Source organism: Thermobia domestica, chromosome 2 (assembly GCF_964235325.1).
Source record: "Thermobia domestica chromosome 2, izTheDome1.hap1.1, whole genome shotgun sequence".
Lineage (NCBI taxonomy): Eukaryota > Metazoa > Arthropoda > Insecta > Zygentoma > Lepismatidae > Thermobia > Thermobia domestica.
In genome coordinates, this window is record NC_137455.1 from 370506368 (window position 1) to 370523021 (window position 16654).

The window sequence follows — 16654 nt, forward strand, 5'->3', positions numbered from 1 at the left end:
TATATATATTTATTTGAATTGTGGGTTCAAGAGGTGCGAGGCCGTGGGCTGACTAAAGACAGCGAGTGGGGGCGAAGCCCCCGGATGGGCAGATTCAGGAAATTTGAAGTGCAAGTTCACGAAATTCACTGTTGATACAAAGACCGATAGATAAGAAATGTGAAGCAGGAGGCGGGGCAGACTCGGAGGTCTGGGGGCAGAGTCCCCAGCTAGCCAAAAGCGGTGGGGTGCTGACTGCCACAGCCAATTATTGGTGCTGATTGCCACGACTGGCGCTAATTGCCAATATCAAGGTGCTGACTGCCACGATGGCGTGCTGACTGCCACGAGCCTGAGAGAAAGTTGCTAGGCGTAACATTACCGGACGCCAAGAAGCATGAAAGAAACTAGATCCTTAGGATCGTGTTGTTCAGACCAACACCTAACAAAGGTAAACAGGTCTCTGTATGTACACTCATGTCCAAAATTATTGTCACACGATTATAAATATGTTGTTCTAGTAATATAATTTGATAACGAATTCGCCTGGTATTTCTTATAATGTTAGTATGTGTATAATCAGCAAAGACATGTATGTGGTAAATTTCATGTCAAAAGAGCAGTAAATAAGAACAATAAAACGAAAATAAAATTTTCTTGTCCATTTAGTTACATTTTGTTTTACTCATTGTGATTTTCGTATTTATAATTCTTTTCCTATGAAATTTATCACAAATATAAATTTCCTGATTATACACATAATATAAGTTTTAAAAGTACTCTGCAAAATTATCAAATTATATTCTTACAAGAAGATAGTTATAGATATGCGACAATAATTTTGGACATGAGTGTACTTTCAGTTTTGTCAGGGAGGGTGCGTACAAAATTGGTACGATTTATGTATTCTCACTTGAACTCCCTATGTCAGAATGAACTGTGTACAGCTGCGCAAATTGTTTCGTGCAGCTCTTGAAAGTTCTATCAAAAAAGCACTGCTGGCTGTACCTCACAAGGGAAGTTCAGGAGAAAGCACTCGCCTGCAGAGAAACTAAGCATGCCATTTGAAGTCCCAATTTATGCTGATTATAACAAGGTAATAAAATTTCTGTACGGTTAAGAACGGTTCGAGATATTCAACTTGGAAGTTTATATGAGAAAATGAGGATATGCGCATTTATACGCGTTAAGTACAACATAATTAGTTACGAATATTGACATACGAATTGAAAGCTATCGGAAGTAACAGAAAAAAAGTGTTTCGCAATAACTAACGGGTTTGTTAGATACAATTGGTCATTACATTGTTCACAATAATCATAGGTTAGAGATGAAAATTGATCACTGTTGTTCTTCTGTTTTATGAATAAATGACGCAGGTAAAATACTCCCTTGCACCATGAACATTTTATATGTGCAATTGTGTTGCATCCGGCAAGAGAACAGTTCGCAGAACTAAAGCAAAAAGCAAATTCGACAAGTGATTCAAAAGTTAAAGGCCTATAATTTGTTCGTAACCTGCCTTGCAGAACGCAAACTGAAACAATCCTATGTATCGCGGTGATCGGAAGTGATTCGTATGGACACGAACTTTATTTGATTGTTTCGTTGGTACATTATAACGTCCAGATGAAGAAGATTCATATTATGTACAAATCTCCTGCTATAATCTTTGATTGATCGGAATCAAAACACATCAAATGGTTGCACAAATCGTGTGCAATTCTTTGGTATCTTCTCAACCATTAGGTCTTTGCCATCCGTCATGCAACTTGTAATGGACAATTTGTCTGTGAATGGACCCCAGTGATCAAGCAATAGCAAGTTCAAACCATCAGGCTTCGCCATGGGTGAGAATACTTAACGTATTGAAACGTGCATCCACTCATTTTCTCATATAAATTTCCAAGCTGAATATCTCGAACAGTTCTCAACGTACAGGAGTTTTATTACCTGTTGTAATCAGCATGAAATGGTCCTTCAAATGACATGCCTATTTCTCTGCAGGCGAGTGCTTCTCCCAAACTTCCCTTGTCAGCTGGCTTCAGACCATCATATCCATTAAATAATACAATAAAACAATTAATATAAACAATGAAATGTGCAAATTGTACATATAACAGAAAAGACAATCCCTTTATAAACATCCAAGTGTATGTCGTTCCACTTCGTGAGCAACTTTGTAACTTATAGGATGCCACATAGATTTGCTGTGATGATTACTAAATTAATCCCTACTAAGTTAATTAATAATCATAAATTTAGAATGAGTATTTAATTCCTCTCTTTCCAGATACAGTTCCTCCCAGGCTCGTGGCAGTCAGCACGCCATCGTGGCAGTCAGCACCTTCATATTTGCAATCAGCGACAGTCGTGGCAGTCAGCACCAGTAATTGGCTGTGGCAGTCAGCACCCGTGGCAGTCAGCACCTATCCGCCAAAAGCTAATCTAATATATAAAATTGAAAGTGACTATGTGACTTCGTAACTTCTTGAACCACTTGACTGATCTCAATCAAGTTTTCAACATGAGGTTTAGAACTGGGAAGTTATTTATCATTTCATTTTGACGGTTGAACTTAGAGACGGGAGGAAAGATACATAAAAATAAATAAAACTTAACTCGAACCACCCGACTCATTTTGATCGAACTTTCAACATAGATGAGCTTCGAGCCTATAATGATTTTCATCATTTTACTTTGACTGTGCAACGTAGAGAAAGTGGAGCGGAAGATATATTTTTGAAATATGAAAATGAAAGTAAGTGACTGTAACTTAATGATTCTTGAACCACCCGACTGATCTCGGTCAAATTTTAAAAAGTAAATGAGGTTCGAGCTGGGATAGTTTTTATCATTTCACTTCAACGGTGCAACTTAAGGGAGGGGGAAATATATAAAATTGATTGAAAATAACCGATATTAGTGTCGAATGTATAGTTTTCGGGGTCGTTACGATGAACAATGACACTTCAGATGCCGTTTAAATCCACATTCAGCTCCCATTAGTACCTCTAAGGGAGGACGGTGACAAAAATAAAATAATTGAAAATGACCGATATTCGAACTCATAGTTTTTGGGGTCCTTAAGTTGATTGGTGATTGTTTAGGTACCCTTTATGTCCAAAATGAAACTTATCCTTCCCGTGCGAAGAACGGACATTCTGCTAGTGCTATGTAAATAAATAGGAAATTCTAAAAGTCAATATTTTAAGAATTTTCATCAGTTCTCCAAAATTGCTTCTGGTATCAGGTAGCGTTGTCACCTTTCTAAAGCAAACTGTATCTACAGTTTATGCAGGTCACACCGTTATAATTTAAATTATTATTAATAAAAATGAAGCAAATGTGTCGCGATGTCGTGGACTTTCAGTGCCGTCAGTTAAGAAAGTTTGTGAACCACTGGATAACCTTTTTTTCAAAGCACATTTCATTTTATCTTTTTTTTTTTTTTTTTTTTTTTTTTTTTTTTTTTTTTTTTTTTTTTTTTTTTTTTTTTTGTAGCGCTTATGTCACTACCTATGATGAAGTTAAGGGAAATTACTGGTATTTTGTTTCTGTTATGTTTAGTTTGAAGTTATGATGTTGATAACTTTTCAAACTTTCGTACAAAAGGGAAAACTTCAATCAACAGTGCCAACTTTACAGACACATTTCATATCTCGGGAATAGTTTGAGATATCAAATTGATGTAAGCAGTATTATGTTTCTTACATTTACTGAAAGTCATTTACGTGATTTAATTTTATTAATTTATACATTTTTCTGTGCATTACTGGCATGTATGGCCTTAGCCCCGAGATGCATGAGGGATGACATTCCTCGGCAAGCTCAGAGCTCCTCCGTGGCTAAGCGGTTACCGTACGCGCCTTTGGCGCGGAAGACCCGGGTCCGACTCCCGGCGGGAGCTCATCTGGTTGGGATTCCACGTTAATCAGTAGGTCCACGTCTCATATAGCTTCGCTGCTGGAAAGGGACGTTAAACTCAAAATCTGCTCGGCAAGCTCGGGAAGGGAGAAAGAAGGCCTTGGACTTGTATGTTAGATACCATCCTGGCATTTACCTGGTTTGAATGAGAAAACTCATGAAAATCTCTCCCAGAATTGCTTACCTGAAAAAGTTGTTACACCTCTTCGACCAAGTGTCCCTACCTGGAATCGAACCCAGGCTCGCATCGAAGATGAGAACGTTATCGACTATCGTAACACGGGGTCACTATGTGATTGGATGTGATACTTATTTAAGCACTTGATACAGGGCCCACTTTTTGCGGCCATTTTTAAAACGGTGGCCCAAATCGAAAATTGTTTCCTACAAAAGTTGTTTCGTTTTTTAAGGACTACCGAATGAGGTATGATTCAATACATGTTCCCATTTGAAAATTTAAAGTTGGGCCCGTTGAAGGAGGGCCCTGGGAGTCACCACAACAACACCATGTGAATATATATATATATACGAGGAAGGATCAGAAAATAAGATTAAAGGCCGATATTTCCTGTTATAGAGGAATGAGGAGTGAGAGGTAATTTTAATACATGGAGTTGGCAACTGTGCAGTTTCAGCTATCCGCCACCTACGGCGTTAGTTGTAGGTAAACACAAATGTCGACTGGAAAACTGGTCTGTTCAGTAATTCGATTTTTGTGGGTGAAACATGTAACCGCGACTGAAATTCACCGGCAGCTGATTAGAGGTTTACCGAGAGACTGTAATGTCTCGTCAATATATCGCGGAATGGTGTCGGAAGTTTGCGGCTGATAGAGAAAACATCACTAATGAGGAGTGCAGCCCAGAAGCTGCTGTTGAAGCAGTTTCGTTGGGACATCATCGATCACCCTCCCTAGAGCCCGGACCTCGCTCCAAGCCTATTCCCGAACTTGAAGGAACATCTAGAAGCACGTAGCTTCGCTTGAGATGAGGAGCTCAAGCACTTTGTGACAACTTGGCTGAACACGTAAGTACAGGATATTTACCAGAAAGGAATCTTCAAACTCATCCCACGATGCGACAGGTATCTTAACCGATATGCAGACTATGTCGAAAAATAACTTAATCTATGTATTATCTGTTGGCTGTATTCGTTGTATGAAATAATATTTACACGTTTGACTGTAATCTTTGTATCCTTACTTTCTGAGCACTCCCTGCATGTTGTGTTGGTAACACTATTAATATTGATATTGCTTAGTATGTCGAACAATGTTCCCCTGTCAATATTAGCATGTTTTTCGTCAATCAATTTAAACTTACAAGGTTGTTTGAAGACAATTGGTTCACCCTGATAAGGGCTTCTTGATACACAGAACCATATTCACTTCCATGAATGCTCAAAATTAGAGATGGACACATTTTTTTCGAAAAATAATTTTTCGAAAAACGAAAAATTTCTCGAAAAATAAGAAACGAATTTTTTTTGCGGGGGGGGGGGGAGAACGGAAAATTTTTCGAAAAACCTAAAAATGAAATTTCCAAAAATTGAAAACCAGATTTTTCAAAAACGGCCAGACCCGTTTATGGAGCTTCAGAAAGCTGTTAACAAGAATTTGCACAGTCAGTGACAAAAGTTCTTTCTGTTTGATGAAATTGTTTTCGTAAATAACTTCAAAATAGAAGGACAATTTGAATACAGTGTTTTTCAGTAAAATAAAAGGAACGTAATTTTCGGTATGTTGCAGCCATAGCACCGCTGATTAAAGAACTAGCACCGTTAGTCCCAAAATAAATTTTACCAAACGGAATGAACTGTTGTCCCTGACTCTACATTAGGTAAGCTTGCTTTCGTTAGTTTGTAACAGTAAAATTCAAATTTTTACCGATGTGACCCAGGGGCGTCATTTAAGGGGGCAGGAAGGGCATTTTCCCCCCTGAGTTTGATATTTATATAATTTTATCAACAGAATAGTAGTAAGTCAGTGAAAGACGCGAAATTTTACATATATCAGGAGTCTTACCCCCCCCAACCAAATCTGAAATGACGCTACTGATATGACCTCCCTTAAAAGGGGGCTTCCCAGGCGTCCCAGTTTACCCAGTCCAGCCCCTGGATTTACATCTGACATTTCAGCAAGAACCAAGTACATAACTATGAATATATTGAAAATTTTTGTAGAGTGCCCTCAGTGACGTGGATTTCCGTACAACTTTGAGGAGGGACGTTCAGATATGTGTATTTCATTGTCAGATTACAAGAAATCAATGAAAATTTTGTTGTAAATACGGCAGCCTCAGAAAACTTTAGGGACGCCAAGGCCCCCCTCGACCCTCCAGAATTGGCGCTCATGGATGTTCCGGTTTTTTAATTTAGGAAAATGAGAACCCTACTCAAAACCCGACACTGGTTATGAGCAGAGGAGTCATTCGGTGCTTCACGATGGTACCCCCCGCCCCTAAAATTTAGATTATACTATAACAACTAATGCTATAATAATAATATGGTATTGAAACACGTGAAATTCTACGAGTACTCGTATAAGAGAATCTTGCAGCAGGATTCTAAAACACTGGTCCGCATCCCCATGGAACCATAATAAAGGAGGTAGTCAACCTGCCTTCACTCGCTAGGCATTACTACTGTATGCGAATAGAGTTGAGTTGATTTTGAGTTTAACGTCCCGTTCAGCAGCGAGGCTATATGAGACGTGGGCCTACTGATTAACGTGGAATCCGAACCACATGAGCTCCCGCCGGGAATCGAACCCGGGTCTCCCACGCCAAAGGCGCGTACGCTAACAGTATGTATGCGAATAGAGTATTGAGCTTTGATAAAGAAACCATCCTGGATACTAATCCACTTTTAGCTATGTATGTGGACCAGAATTGTAAAACCTTCCCTTCCCGAGTCTTGCCCCCCCCCTCCCCCGCAAACAAACTGAAATTACGTTGTTGTTTAAGAGTAACCTTAAGTTATTGTAAGGTTTTAGCAAACTAGTTCTCCCGAAGACATTAATTTTGTAATGGATAGTGTAATGTTTGAGGGGTTTTCCGGGTTTTCTCCATTTCCTCCTTCCCTAATCGTACAATATTATTAATCATGAGTCCAGGGGAGTGAACATCCCCAAATCATACCTTCTCCCCAAATTTATAATGTTACCCCTCAAATTAAACCTTCTTTCCCCCAAATTTACTGTTTCTCCTCTTTCAAATTAACCACCCTATTCTTAGGTTTAACACTCTTGAATTTAATTGTGCAATTTTCAATAAAAATTATGTTCCTCTTGAAATAACCTCATGAGCGCAAACTGTTAACTAAAACCCATTTGTGAGCAATTCCTGTATCCGTTTCCTTTAGCACAATAGAGGTAAACATGTGCCATTAAGCTAAATAGTATTTAATTTTAGTTTTGGTCTAACTAACACCGCCATTTCAGAACAAAATTACATTTAAGTTAATACGAGGTCTAATATCAATACTACAGAGTTTTAACTAATTAAAAATAATTTACAGCATTTCTTTTTTTTAAAAAAATAGAAATGTTTGTTAATATTTTACAATAAAAATAATTTAAACTAGATTATTTTCTCAATCTTACGTACTTACCCATGTTTAATAATTTCGTTAAGTCGAGCGTTGACTCCGAGATTGATAAAAAAAATTTCAAACACTTTACTTTTAACACAGCTACCTCAACCGAAGATGTGTTTCCACTGGTACGAGTACTCGCTTTGATTTCTCACCAATCACAATCATATTTCGTTTCGCAGGGGTCTTGACGTCATCGAATGATCCATGTCATTAAAACGAAAACTTTTTTGTTGTTATTCTGTCCTGCCCGTTGTCGAAGAAACAACGAAAAAAAAAAGCTGCCCTTTGTAATAAGGAGTGTTTGTCCTTTGGTTAAATGCCTTGTTTAAGATAGACCCCTGTTAATAGGTAGTTCTGTTTTCTTCTGTTCTTGTGTGAGCTGGAAAGAAAACAATATGTTAAGTAGACGGTTGACATAAAGTGTTTATATTTTTTAAATAAAAACTGCTTGCTATTGCACATCCTACTAAATTCTTTTGTCTGGCAGGTTAGTACCAGTTATGAAGGTCAAGCAAAAAGAATAAAAAAACTATTTTAATAAACGTGATATATATTCATATAAACTAAGCATTAAAATACCCTTAAGTTTAAAACTTTTATTTAATAAGGAATTGTTTTACGTTGTTATCTGTTGTTTATAATAACAAAATGTCTTTAAATAGACTGTGTTGTAGTTTTTTAAGGTTGATTGTTTTTAGTCAAAGACGATATTTTATTCTACTTGTTTTGGCTGTGAATGGATTACATCAGACCCAGTGCTGAAATGTGAATTTAATTTCGTTACGACATTTTGTGATTTAGAAGCAATTTATATCTTTTTAAAAGGAGTCACGTTGTGAAATATTTTCATTTCACATCGGTTAGTAGTATCTTGGGTTATTGTGTTTGCCTCTATTGTCAGTGGCGGTGCTGCTCTTAAGTACACTTTCTGGAGCTACCTAAGTTTGACTTCCGAGGGTAATCAGAATTGTTGGGAGACCCAGCATTCTGAATTGTAAATTAATTTTAAAAAAATGCAATTTTCAGTTTAACGCAGGGCCGTGCCGTGAAGGGGGGGGGCGAGTGGGGCGACGGTTCCGGGCGCCGAAGTAAGGGGGCGAAAAATTCGGGAGAAAAAAGGAAAAAAGATAGGAAAAATTGCTTGGAATATATATGTGTGGGGGCGGCGTCGTATACTCTCGCCCCGGGCGCTCATTTTCCACGGCACGGCCCTAGTTTAACGTCCCATAAATATGTCTGTTAGGCTAAAGGAGACGGTTGATTAAGGCAAGTGAATAACAATGGAATAACTGGTAGAATGAAAATATGGGAGGAAACGAGTGTCCCGAGAAAACCCACGGACACGATGTTCACTACAAACTTACTTAGACGGAGATGGAACCAGGAATCTCATGCATAGGAAGCAAGCACCCTACCTCTTAGCCACTCCCCCATGAGGTAATTGTGAAATTACGAGGTAACAACACTGGTCTTCAAGACGGAAATAATAACGATGAGAAAAGCTGATGTTCTGACTTAAGACGCGGGAGACCACTGGCGTTGTTAGCTTTTTAAATCGGGGGTGGTCGGACGAATCAAAATCAAAATCCTCTTTCCGACAAAACTTATATATACACAAAGTAGTATGGTTTCTTTAAATATATTTGACTAAAATCTAGGAAGGATGCGTGCCCCCGATTTCCCCACGCTAACGACGCCCATGGCAAGACCCGGATTTAATTCTCGGTGGAAATTCATGTGGTTGGACCACGTTACATATACCGGTAGTCTCGGTGTTGAAAGAGACTTTAAATTCCAAACAGTGATGATTTCAGATTTTCTCTGGGAAGGACTTCACATAAACGGGGCGAAAGTAGTAGTCTAGTGCAAGAATACTAGTAAGCCAGGTTGAGCCCGATCAGAGAAATGGACTGAGAGAATTTCGTAGCTCCGAGGGATTCACCCGGGGATATCCCTGAAATTATCATTCGCACTTAACCGATGTCCTTATCACAATAAAATGAGTGTCTCCTTGTAGCCCAGTGGGTAATGCACGTGCCTTTGTGTTCTCGTATAAACTTGGGTGACCTAGTGTTCCTCATGAGGCTCATGAAATCTCGTCTCCTCTTGCTTCTTGTCTCGAAAGCGAAAAGTGAATTGTCATACTTTTCGTCTCCTCTTGTCTCGAATTAAAAAAGAAATCTTATCTCATTTTCGAGACAAGACCAGAAATATGTTTTTTGAGTAACACTAGAGTACGTTTGTTTTATCTTGGCACGCTTCCCACTTAAACGAAGAATCTGTTTGCAACGCGCGTTATTACCACGCCAAGATTTAAAAAAATGAAATGAAATCTTTAAGTTCTACGTCCCACGAATATGCTGATTAGTCTAAAGGAGACGGTAATTATGAGAGATAAGTGAAATGGTGGAATGAAGAAACTGGGAGGAAACGGGAGAACTCCGAGCACGGTGTTTGTCCACCACAAAGTCCACACGGCGAGAGCTGGTATCGAACCAGGAACCCCAAGCACCGGAGATGAACGCTCTATCACTGAGCCACCGCGCCAAGATTAAGTTGACAGTTACAATGCCCTAGGAAACACAGCAAAATGCGACGCCACTCACAAATCAGTGTAACACACTTGTTCGCGTGCGGCAACTAAGAACTTCAACTACCCGCCAAATATCAATGACCTCATTTGATGGGCTGGCTGACAACTAACGTCACCTAGATGAGAAACGTCTATTGGATTAAAACGTTGACGTGAGTGCTAGCAGAAAATACTTTAAAAGCCAACCAAGTTCACTGGCGGGAAGCATGCCAAGATAAAACAAAAGTACTCTAATCATAAGACAACTTTTGCACATCCAAAAAAGAAATGTTTCAACATCATGAAATCAAAGGCAAACCCAACGGATGTTCCCGTTACCCTTAGAGTTTCTACTGCTAGTCTGAGTGACAAGGATAGGTGCTGACTGCCACGGGTGCTGACTGCCACAGCCAATTATTGGTGCTGACTGCCACGACTGTCGCTGATTGCAAATATGTAGGTGCTGACTGCCACGACGGCGTGCTGACTGCCACGAGCCTGGAAGAAACTGTATTTCGAAAGAGAGGAATTAATCCCTCATACTAAATTTATGATTATTAATTAATTTAGTAGGGATTAGTTTAGTAATCATCACAGCAAATCTATGTGGCATCCTATAAGTTACAAAGTTGCTCACTAAGTGGAACGACATACACTTGAATGTTTATAAAGGGATTGTCTTTTCTGTTATATGTACAATTTGCACATTTCATTGTTTATATTAATTGTTTTATTATATTATTTAATGGATATGATGGTTTGAAGCCAGCTGACAAAGGAAGTTTGGGAGAAGCACTCGCCTGCAGAGAAATAAGCATGTCATTTGAAGGACCAATTCATGCTGATTACAACAGGTAATAAAACTCCTGTACGTTGAAAACTGTTCGGGATATTCAGCTTGGAAATTTATATGAAAAAATGAGTGGATGCACGTTTCAATGCGTTACGTATTCTCACCCATGGCGAAGCCTGATGGTTTGAACTTGCTATTGCTTGATCACTGGGGTCCATTCACAAACAAGTTGCATGACGGATGGCAAAGACCTAATGGTTGAGAAGATACCAAAGAATTGCACACGATTTGTGCAACCATTTGATGTGTTTTGATTCCGATCAATCAAAGATTATGGCAGGAGATTTGTACATAGTATGAATCTTCTTCATCTGGACGTTATAATGTATCAACGAAACAATCAAATAAAGTTCGTGTCCATACGAATCACTTCCGCTCACCGCGATACATTGGATTGTTTCAGTTTGCGTTCTGCAAGGCAGGTTACGAACAAATTATAGGCCTATAACTTTTGAATCACTTGTCGAATTTGCTTTTTGCTTTGGTTCTGCGAACTGTTCTCTTGGCGGATGCAACACAATTGCACATATAAAATGTTCATGGTGCAAGGGAGTATTTTGCCTGCGTAATTTCTTCATAAAACAGAAGAACAACAGTGATCATTTTTCATCTCTAACCTATGATTATTGTTAACAATGTAATGACTAATTGTATCTAACAAATCCGTTAGTTATTGCGAAACACTTTTTTCCTGTTACTTCCGATAGCTTTCAATTCGTATGTCAATATTCGTTACTAATTATGTTGTACTTAACGCGTATAAATGCGTATATCCTCATTTTCTCATATAAATTTCCAAGTTGAATATCTCGAACCGTTCTCAACCGTACAGGAATTTTATTAGCTTGTTATAATCAGCATGAATTGGGACTTCAAATGGCATGCTTAGTTTCTCTGCAGGCGAGTGCTTTCTCCTGAACTTCCCTTGTGAGGTACAGACAGCAGTGCTTTTTTGATGGAACTTTCAAGAGCTGCTCGAAACAATTTGCACAGCTGTACACAGTTCATGCTGACATAGGGAGTTCAAGTGAGAACATATAAATCGTACCAATTTTGTACGCACCGCTCCCTGACAAAACTGAAAGTACACTCATGTCCAAAATTATTGTCGCATGTCTATAACTGTCTTCTTGTAAGAATATAATTAGATAATTTTGCAGAGTACTTTTAATACTTATATTATGTGTATAATCAGGAAATTTATATTTGTGATAAATTTCATAGGAAAAGAATTATAAATACGAAAATCATAATGAGTAAAATAAAATGTAACTAAATGGACAAGAAAATTTTATTTTCGTTTTATTGTTCTTATTTACTGCTCGTGTGACATGAAATTTACCACATACTTGTCTTTGCCGATTATACACATACTAACATTATAAGAAATACCGGGCGAAATCGTTATCAAATTGTATTACTAGAACAGCATATTTATAATCATGTGACAATTTTGGACATGAGTGTACATACAGAGACCTGTTTACCTTTGTTAGGTGTTGGTCTGAACAACACGATCCTAAGGATCATCTAGTTTCTTTCATGCTTCTTGGCGTCCGGTAATGTTACGTCTAGTAACTTTCTCTCAGGCTCGTGGCAGTCAGCACGCCATCGTGGCAGTCAGCACCTTGCTATTGGCAATCAGCGCCAGTCGTGGCAATCAGCACCAATAATTGGCTGTGGCAGTTAGCACCCGTGGCAGTCAGCACCCCACCAGTGACAATGGTATATAGTAATTATAAGAATATGAGGGACACCAGGGCCGCGGTGGCTGAGTGGTAAAAAGTTCACCTCTGATACATAGAGTTCTTGGTTCGATCCCAGCTCGCACCAAGTGAGCTTTCTGGTGGACAAACAACGTGTGTGTTGGTTTTCTCGAAGTTCTTTCGTTTCCACCTACTTTCTTCATTCCACCATTTTATCGTTTCTCATCATCACCATCTCCTTTAGCCTAGTCGGCATAGCGTGGGACGTAAAACTTAAAGATTTCATTTCTATATTCATACTTTTACACTACAAAGGAAAAGTGCTTCTGCTATTTGGATGACGACAGAGAAAGACATGGCGTGGTAAGAAACGTAGTATGGATTTGGAAAAGGCAAATATAAATTCAGCAAGACTGATGAAGTCAGTTGACCTGTTCTAGTTAAACTACTTACGTTTGCTGGCTTACGTTTTATAGTTGCAGTAGCAAAACATCAAAATGCTAACGAAATTGAAGAGAGTTTTATTATAGGCAATTGAGACATTTGTTCAAACACGTGCACCGTTGAAGCTGAATATTTCTTCTCGTACTTATTAACCTTCTGAAACTGGTATTGCTATGAGACAATGCGTAGTGGATTACCAAATGGAATTACAAATGGATAACTTTAAGACATAAATTCTTCTCGGGGATGTTCTCAATATATATATACAAAGAACCATCAATAAGTTTTGCACAAATGGTTATAATCAGGGGTGGATCCAGGACGGACTTCTGGGGGGGGGGCGGTGGGTTGTAATACTGCCACTTAGAGCTACTTTTAAGAGTTCCAAACTCTGGGATGGGTTCTGTTTATATATAGAATAAGAGAAAGTTTTTCCTCTTCTGGGGGGAGGGCAATCGCCCCGATGGCCGTTCCCCCTGGATCCGCCCCTGGTTATAATATTTTTATTAGTTGCAATAGGATGATGAATTTTTACGTGCACATATTTTTATCCTTTAGCTACAAAATGATGATAATTATTGTTTCCTATTCTTCACAGGTAAATCCACAATGGCCACTGAAGCAGACATCAGAACTAGACAATAGTGAGTAACGGAATTCCTGTTCAAAGCGGGTGATGAATCGGCCACATCAATTCATAGGAAGCTGCTTCAGGTTTATGGGGATCATACATTGGCCAGAATCTAATGTTGGTAGCATTGGTTTAAAAAAAAAAAATCTTGACTTTCCAGATCAAACCAGAAAATTATGGCTTCCTTTTTCTGGGATCAGTGCGGTGTCATTTTTATAGACTTCATGGAACTTTGCTCCACAATTAACAAGGAGCGTTATTGTTTGTCACTGAATAAGGTACGACGTGCTCTCCAGACCAAGAGACCGGAGCTGCAAGATAAGGTCATCAAACTCCATCATGGCAACGCCAAGCGTCATACAGCCATGATGACACAGCAGAAAATCATTAATATGGGATGGAAAGTCATTCTTCATCCTTCTTATAATCCAGACTTAGATCCTTCAGAGTTCTTCCTGTTTGGTCGTCTGAGGGCCCACCTACGAGGAAAAATAGTTGACAGTGACAAGGCTGCCATTTCTTGTGTGAAACAATGATGTAAAAGGCAGTCACCTCAATTTTAGCAAAGTGCATTCAAGGCATGGAAATAAATCATTGAACGAGACGCGTCATAGTAAATGAAGGTCACTTTGAGTGACGTGGTCTTGTAGCCAAAGGATCAAAGTATGTTCACCTAAAAATTCATCATCATGTTGCAAATATAAAGGTAACCAAGAAAGTTAATCCGCTTTTTCTGGAGGTCTGTGTTCAATTGGCCCTCACACCGCGAGATGAATGCGAATGGAGATAAGACAAAGGTCAGTTGTCGATGTGAGTATATCCAACATACTACTTGGTTGTGACAGTTCAGTTACACCGTGAACTTGCGTAAAGACAGAGTGAACGCGGGACCTCCACAGAGCGTCATAAGGGCGAGTATGTTGTACGAGTTCAAACTGGGGTCAAAAGTCACTGCAGCGGGGAGGAAGATATGCCAGGCCTTTGATGAGCGTGTCGTGAGTACGCGGACAGTACAGCGATGGTTTAACAAGTTTAAGAACGGTGACGAAACACTTGAAGACGCATGACGTGAAGGAAGACCACGCATGTACAAAATGATCTTCAGGCAATAATTGAGGTGAATAATGACCAAACATGTAAGAAAGCGGGACTACAATTCAGTGTGAGTGGAAACACCATTCGGAAGCACCTCTATCAACTTGGGAAGCACTACAAGTTGCGTCGGTGGGTTCCACATGATTTGACTCCGAGCCAGAAGGCAACGCGAGCATACATCTGTGTTTCTTTGCTGTCTCATCCGAGGAAGGAGTCATTTCTGGATAGGGTTTGACATTTGGTGAGAAGTAAGTCCTGTATGATGTTCCACGGTTGGAACCATCTGTCATCATTGGTTAGCATCCCATGAACCGATTCCTAAACAGCCGAAACCAGCATTTCATCAGAAGAAGGTCTTTCTATATGTTTGGTGGACTGCTTGCGGCATCGTGTATCGGGAACTGCTACCAGCTGGTCAGAGCATCAATGTAACTGTGTACTATCAGCAGTTGAGCCGTGTTCAAGAAAAACTCAAAACTCAGAAGCCAGCATTTCTGAATCGCAAAGGGGTCTTCCTGTTACAGGACAACGCTAAGCCCCACGTGGCTAGATGACCTGGGACACCATTCTACGCCTTGGATGAGAAACGCTATTGCAATCGCCATACTCTCCGGATATTACAATGTCCGATTATCACCTGCTCCATTCCTTGGACAATCCCCTTAGAGGACGCCAGTTCAAATCCCTAGTAGATTTCCAAAATGCACTTGATACCTTCTTCGCTTCACTGTCCGCAAAGTTCTACCGCGACGGAATCCATTGCCTTCCAGAACGTTGGCAGAAGGTTTCGATGCTGATGGGGACTATTTTGATCTTCCAGGTACGTCTTAGGTGACATCGATGTTCGAAGGTGGTGGGTGAAAAAGTGACAGAACTTGCTTGGTCACCTTTATAATAACAATATTATAACGATCTGTGCAAAACTTATTGAACACTCTTTATATTTTATTTATTTATTTTGCCTATTCCATCTCCACGGATCACCTATTCTTGTTCCCTTCGAGAGCAAATTTATCATGCCTCCAAACCATATACAGTGAAACCTATGAATAACGGCCACCGATGGAAAACGATTATTTGTCCGTAAAAGAAAAGAGAGATTACACAAATTTAGTTTAAGTTACTCAAATTTTCAGCTCAAATGGCAGTTATATGCATTATGCAGTAAACACTTGAGACGTAAATGTAAGTATAGGCTAATATCGAAATACTGAATTCAATTGTTCGAATTACTGGTAGAGTGAGGGAACCCCCACTCTCCTCCTTAATAATAATAATAATAATAATAATAATAATAATAATAATAATAATAATAATAATTTATTTGTACATTACACCCAAAGGCAATTACAAAGTACAAAGTTTGTACATCATTATCGAAGGATATGCAACCCAACTCCAAATATGGAACTAACATTGGTAACACGAAATAGTACTATAAATCAGTGGTGCCCACCCCCCTCATGTCCATGACGCACCCCCCCTCAATTGTCTATCCGTAGGTGTTCTTCCATGAAAAAAAAAAACTTTTCAATTAATTTTTACCCCAACTCAAACATATTTATATAGATTTTTACCCCCCAAATATTTCAATGACGCAGTTTGCGTCATACCCCCCCCCCTTGTGGGCACCCCTGTATAAATATTTTTTTCTCTTTCCATATGCTGTACAAAAATATTTTACAATTTATTATTTAGTAGCTGAAAACACTTTCGCTTAAAGGTCTTAAATTCGTACTGAAATAAATCAAATCCCATAGACTCAATTTTGTTACTTGCATCACATAATTTACCCAGTGGTGAATTCCTGTTCACATTTATTCTGTTTTCAGGCATATAAAAAACCTGTCTAC

General features: G+C 39.1%; 1 protein-coding gene across 2 annotated transcripts in view; it reads right to left on the minus strand.

Moving 5' to 3' along the window:
* Positions 1 to 16654, minus strand: part of LOC145678837 (synaptic vesicle glycoprotein 2C-like) — an 81153-nt gene that overhangs the window by 36327 nt on the left and 28172 nt on the right. For both annotated transcript variants that reach the window (XM_081749391.1, XM_081749390.1), the window contains exon 2: positions 7516 to 7879. In XM_081749391.1, the coding sequence (XP_081605517.1) occupies positions 7516 to 7519 (4 nt within the window). In that variant the 5' untranslated portion in view covers positions 7520 to 7879. The remainder of the gene's footprint in view (positions 1 to 7515; positions 7880 to 16654) is intronic.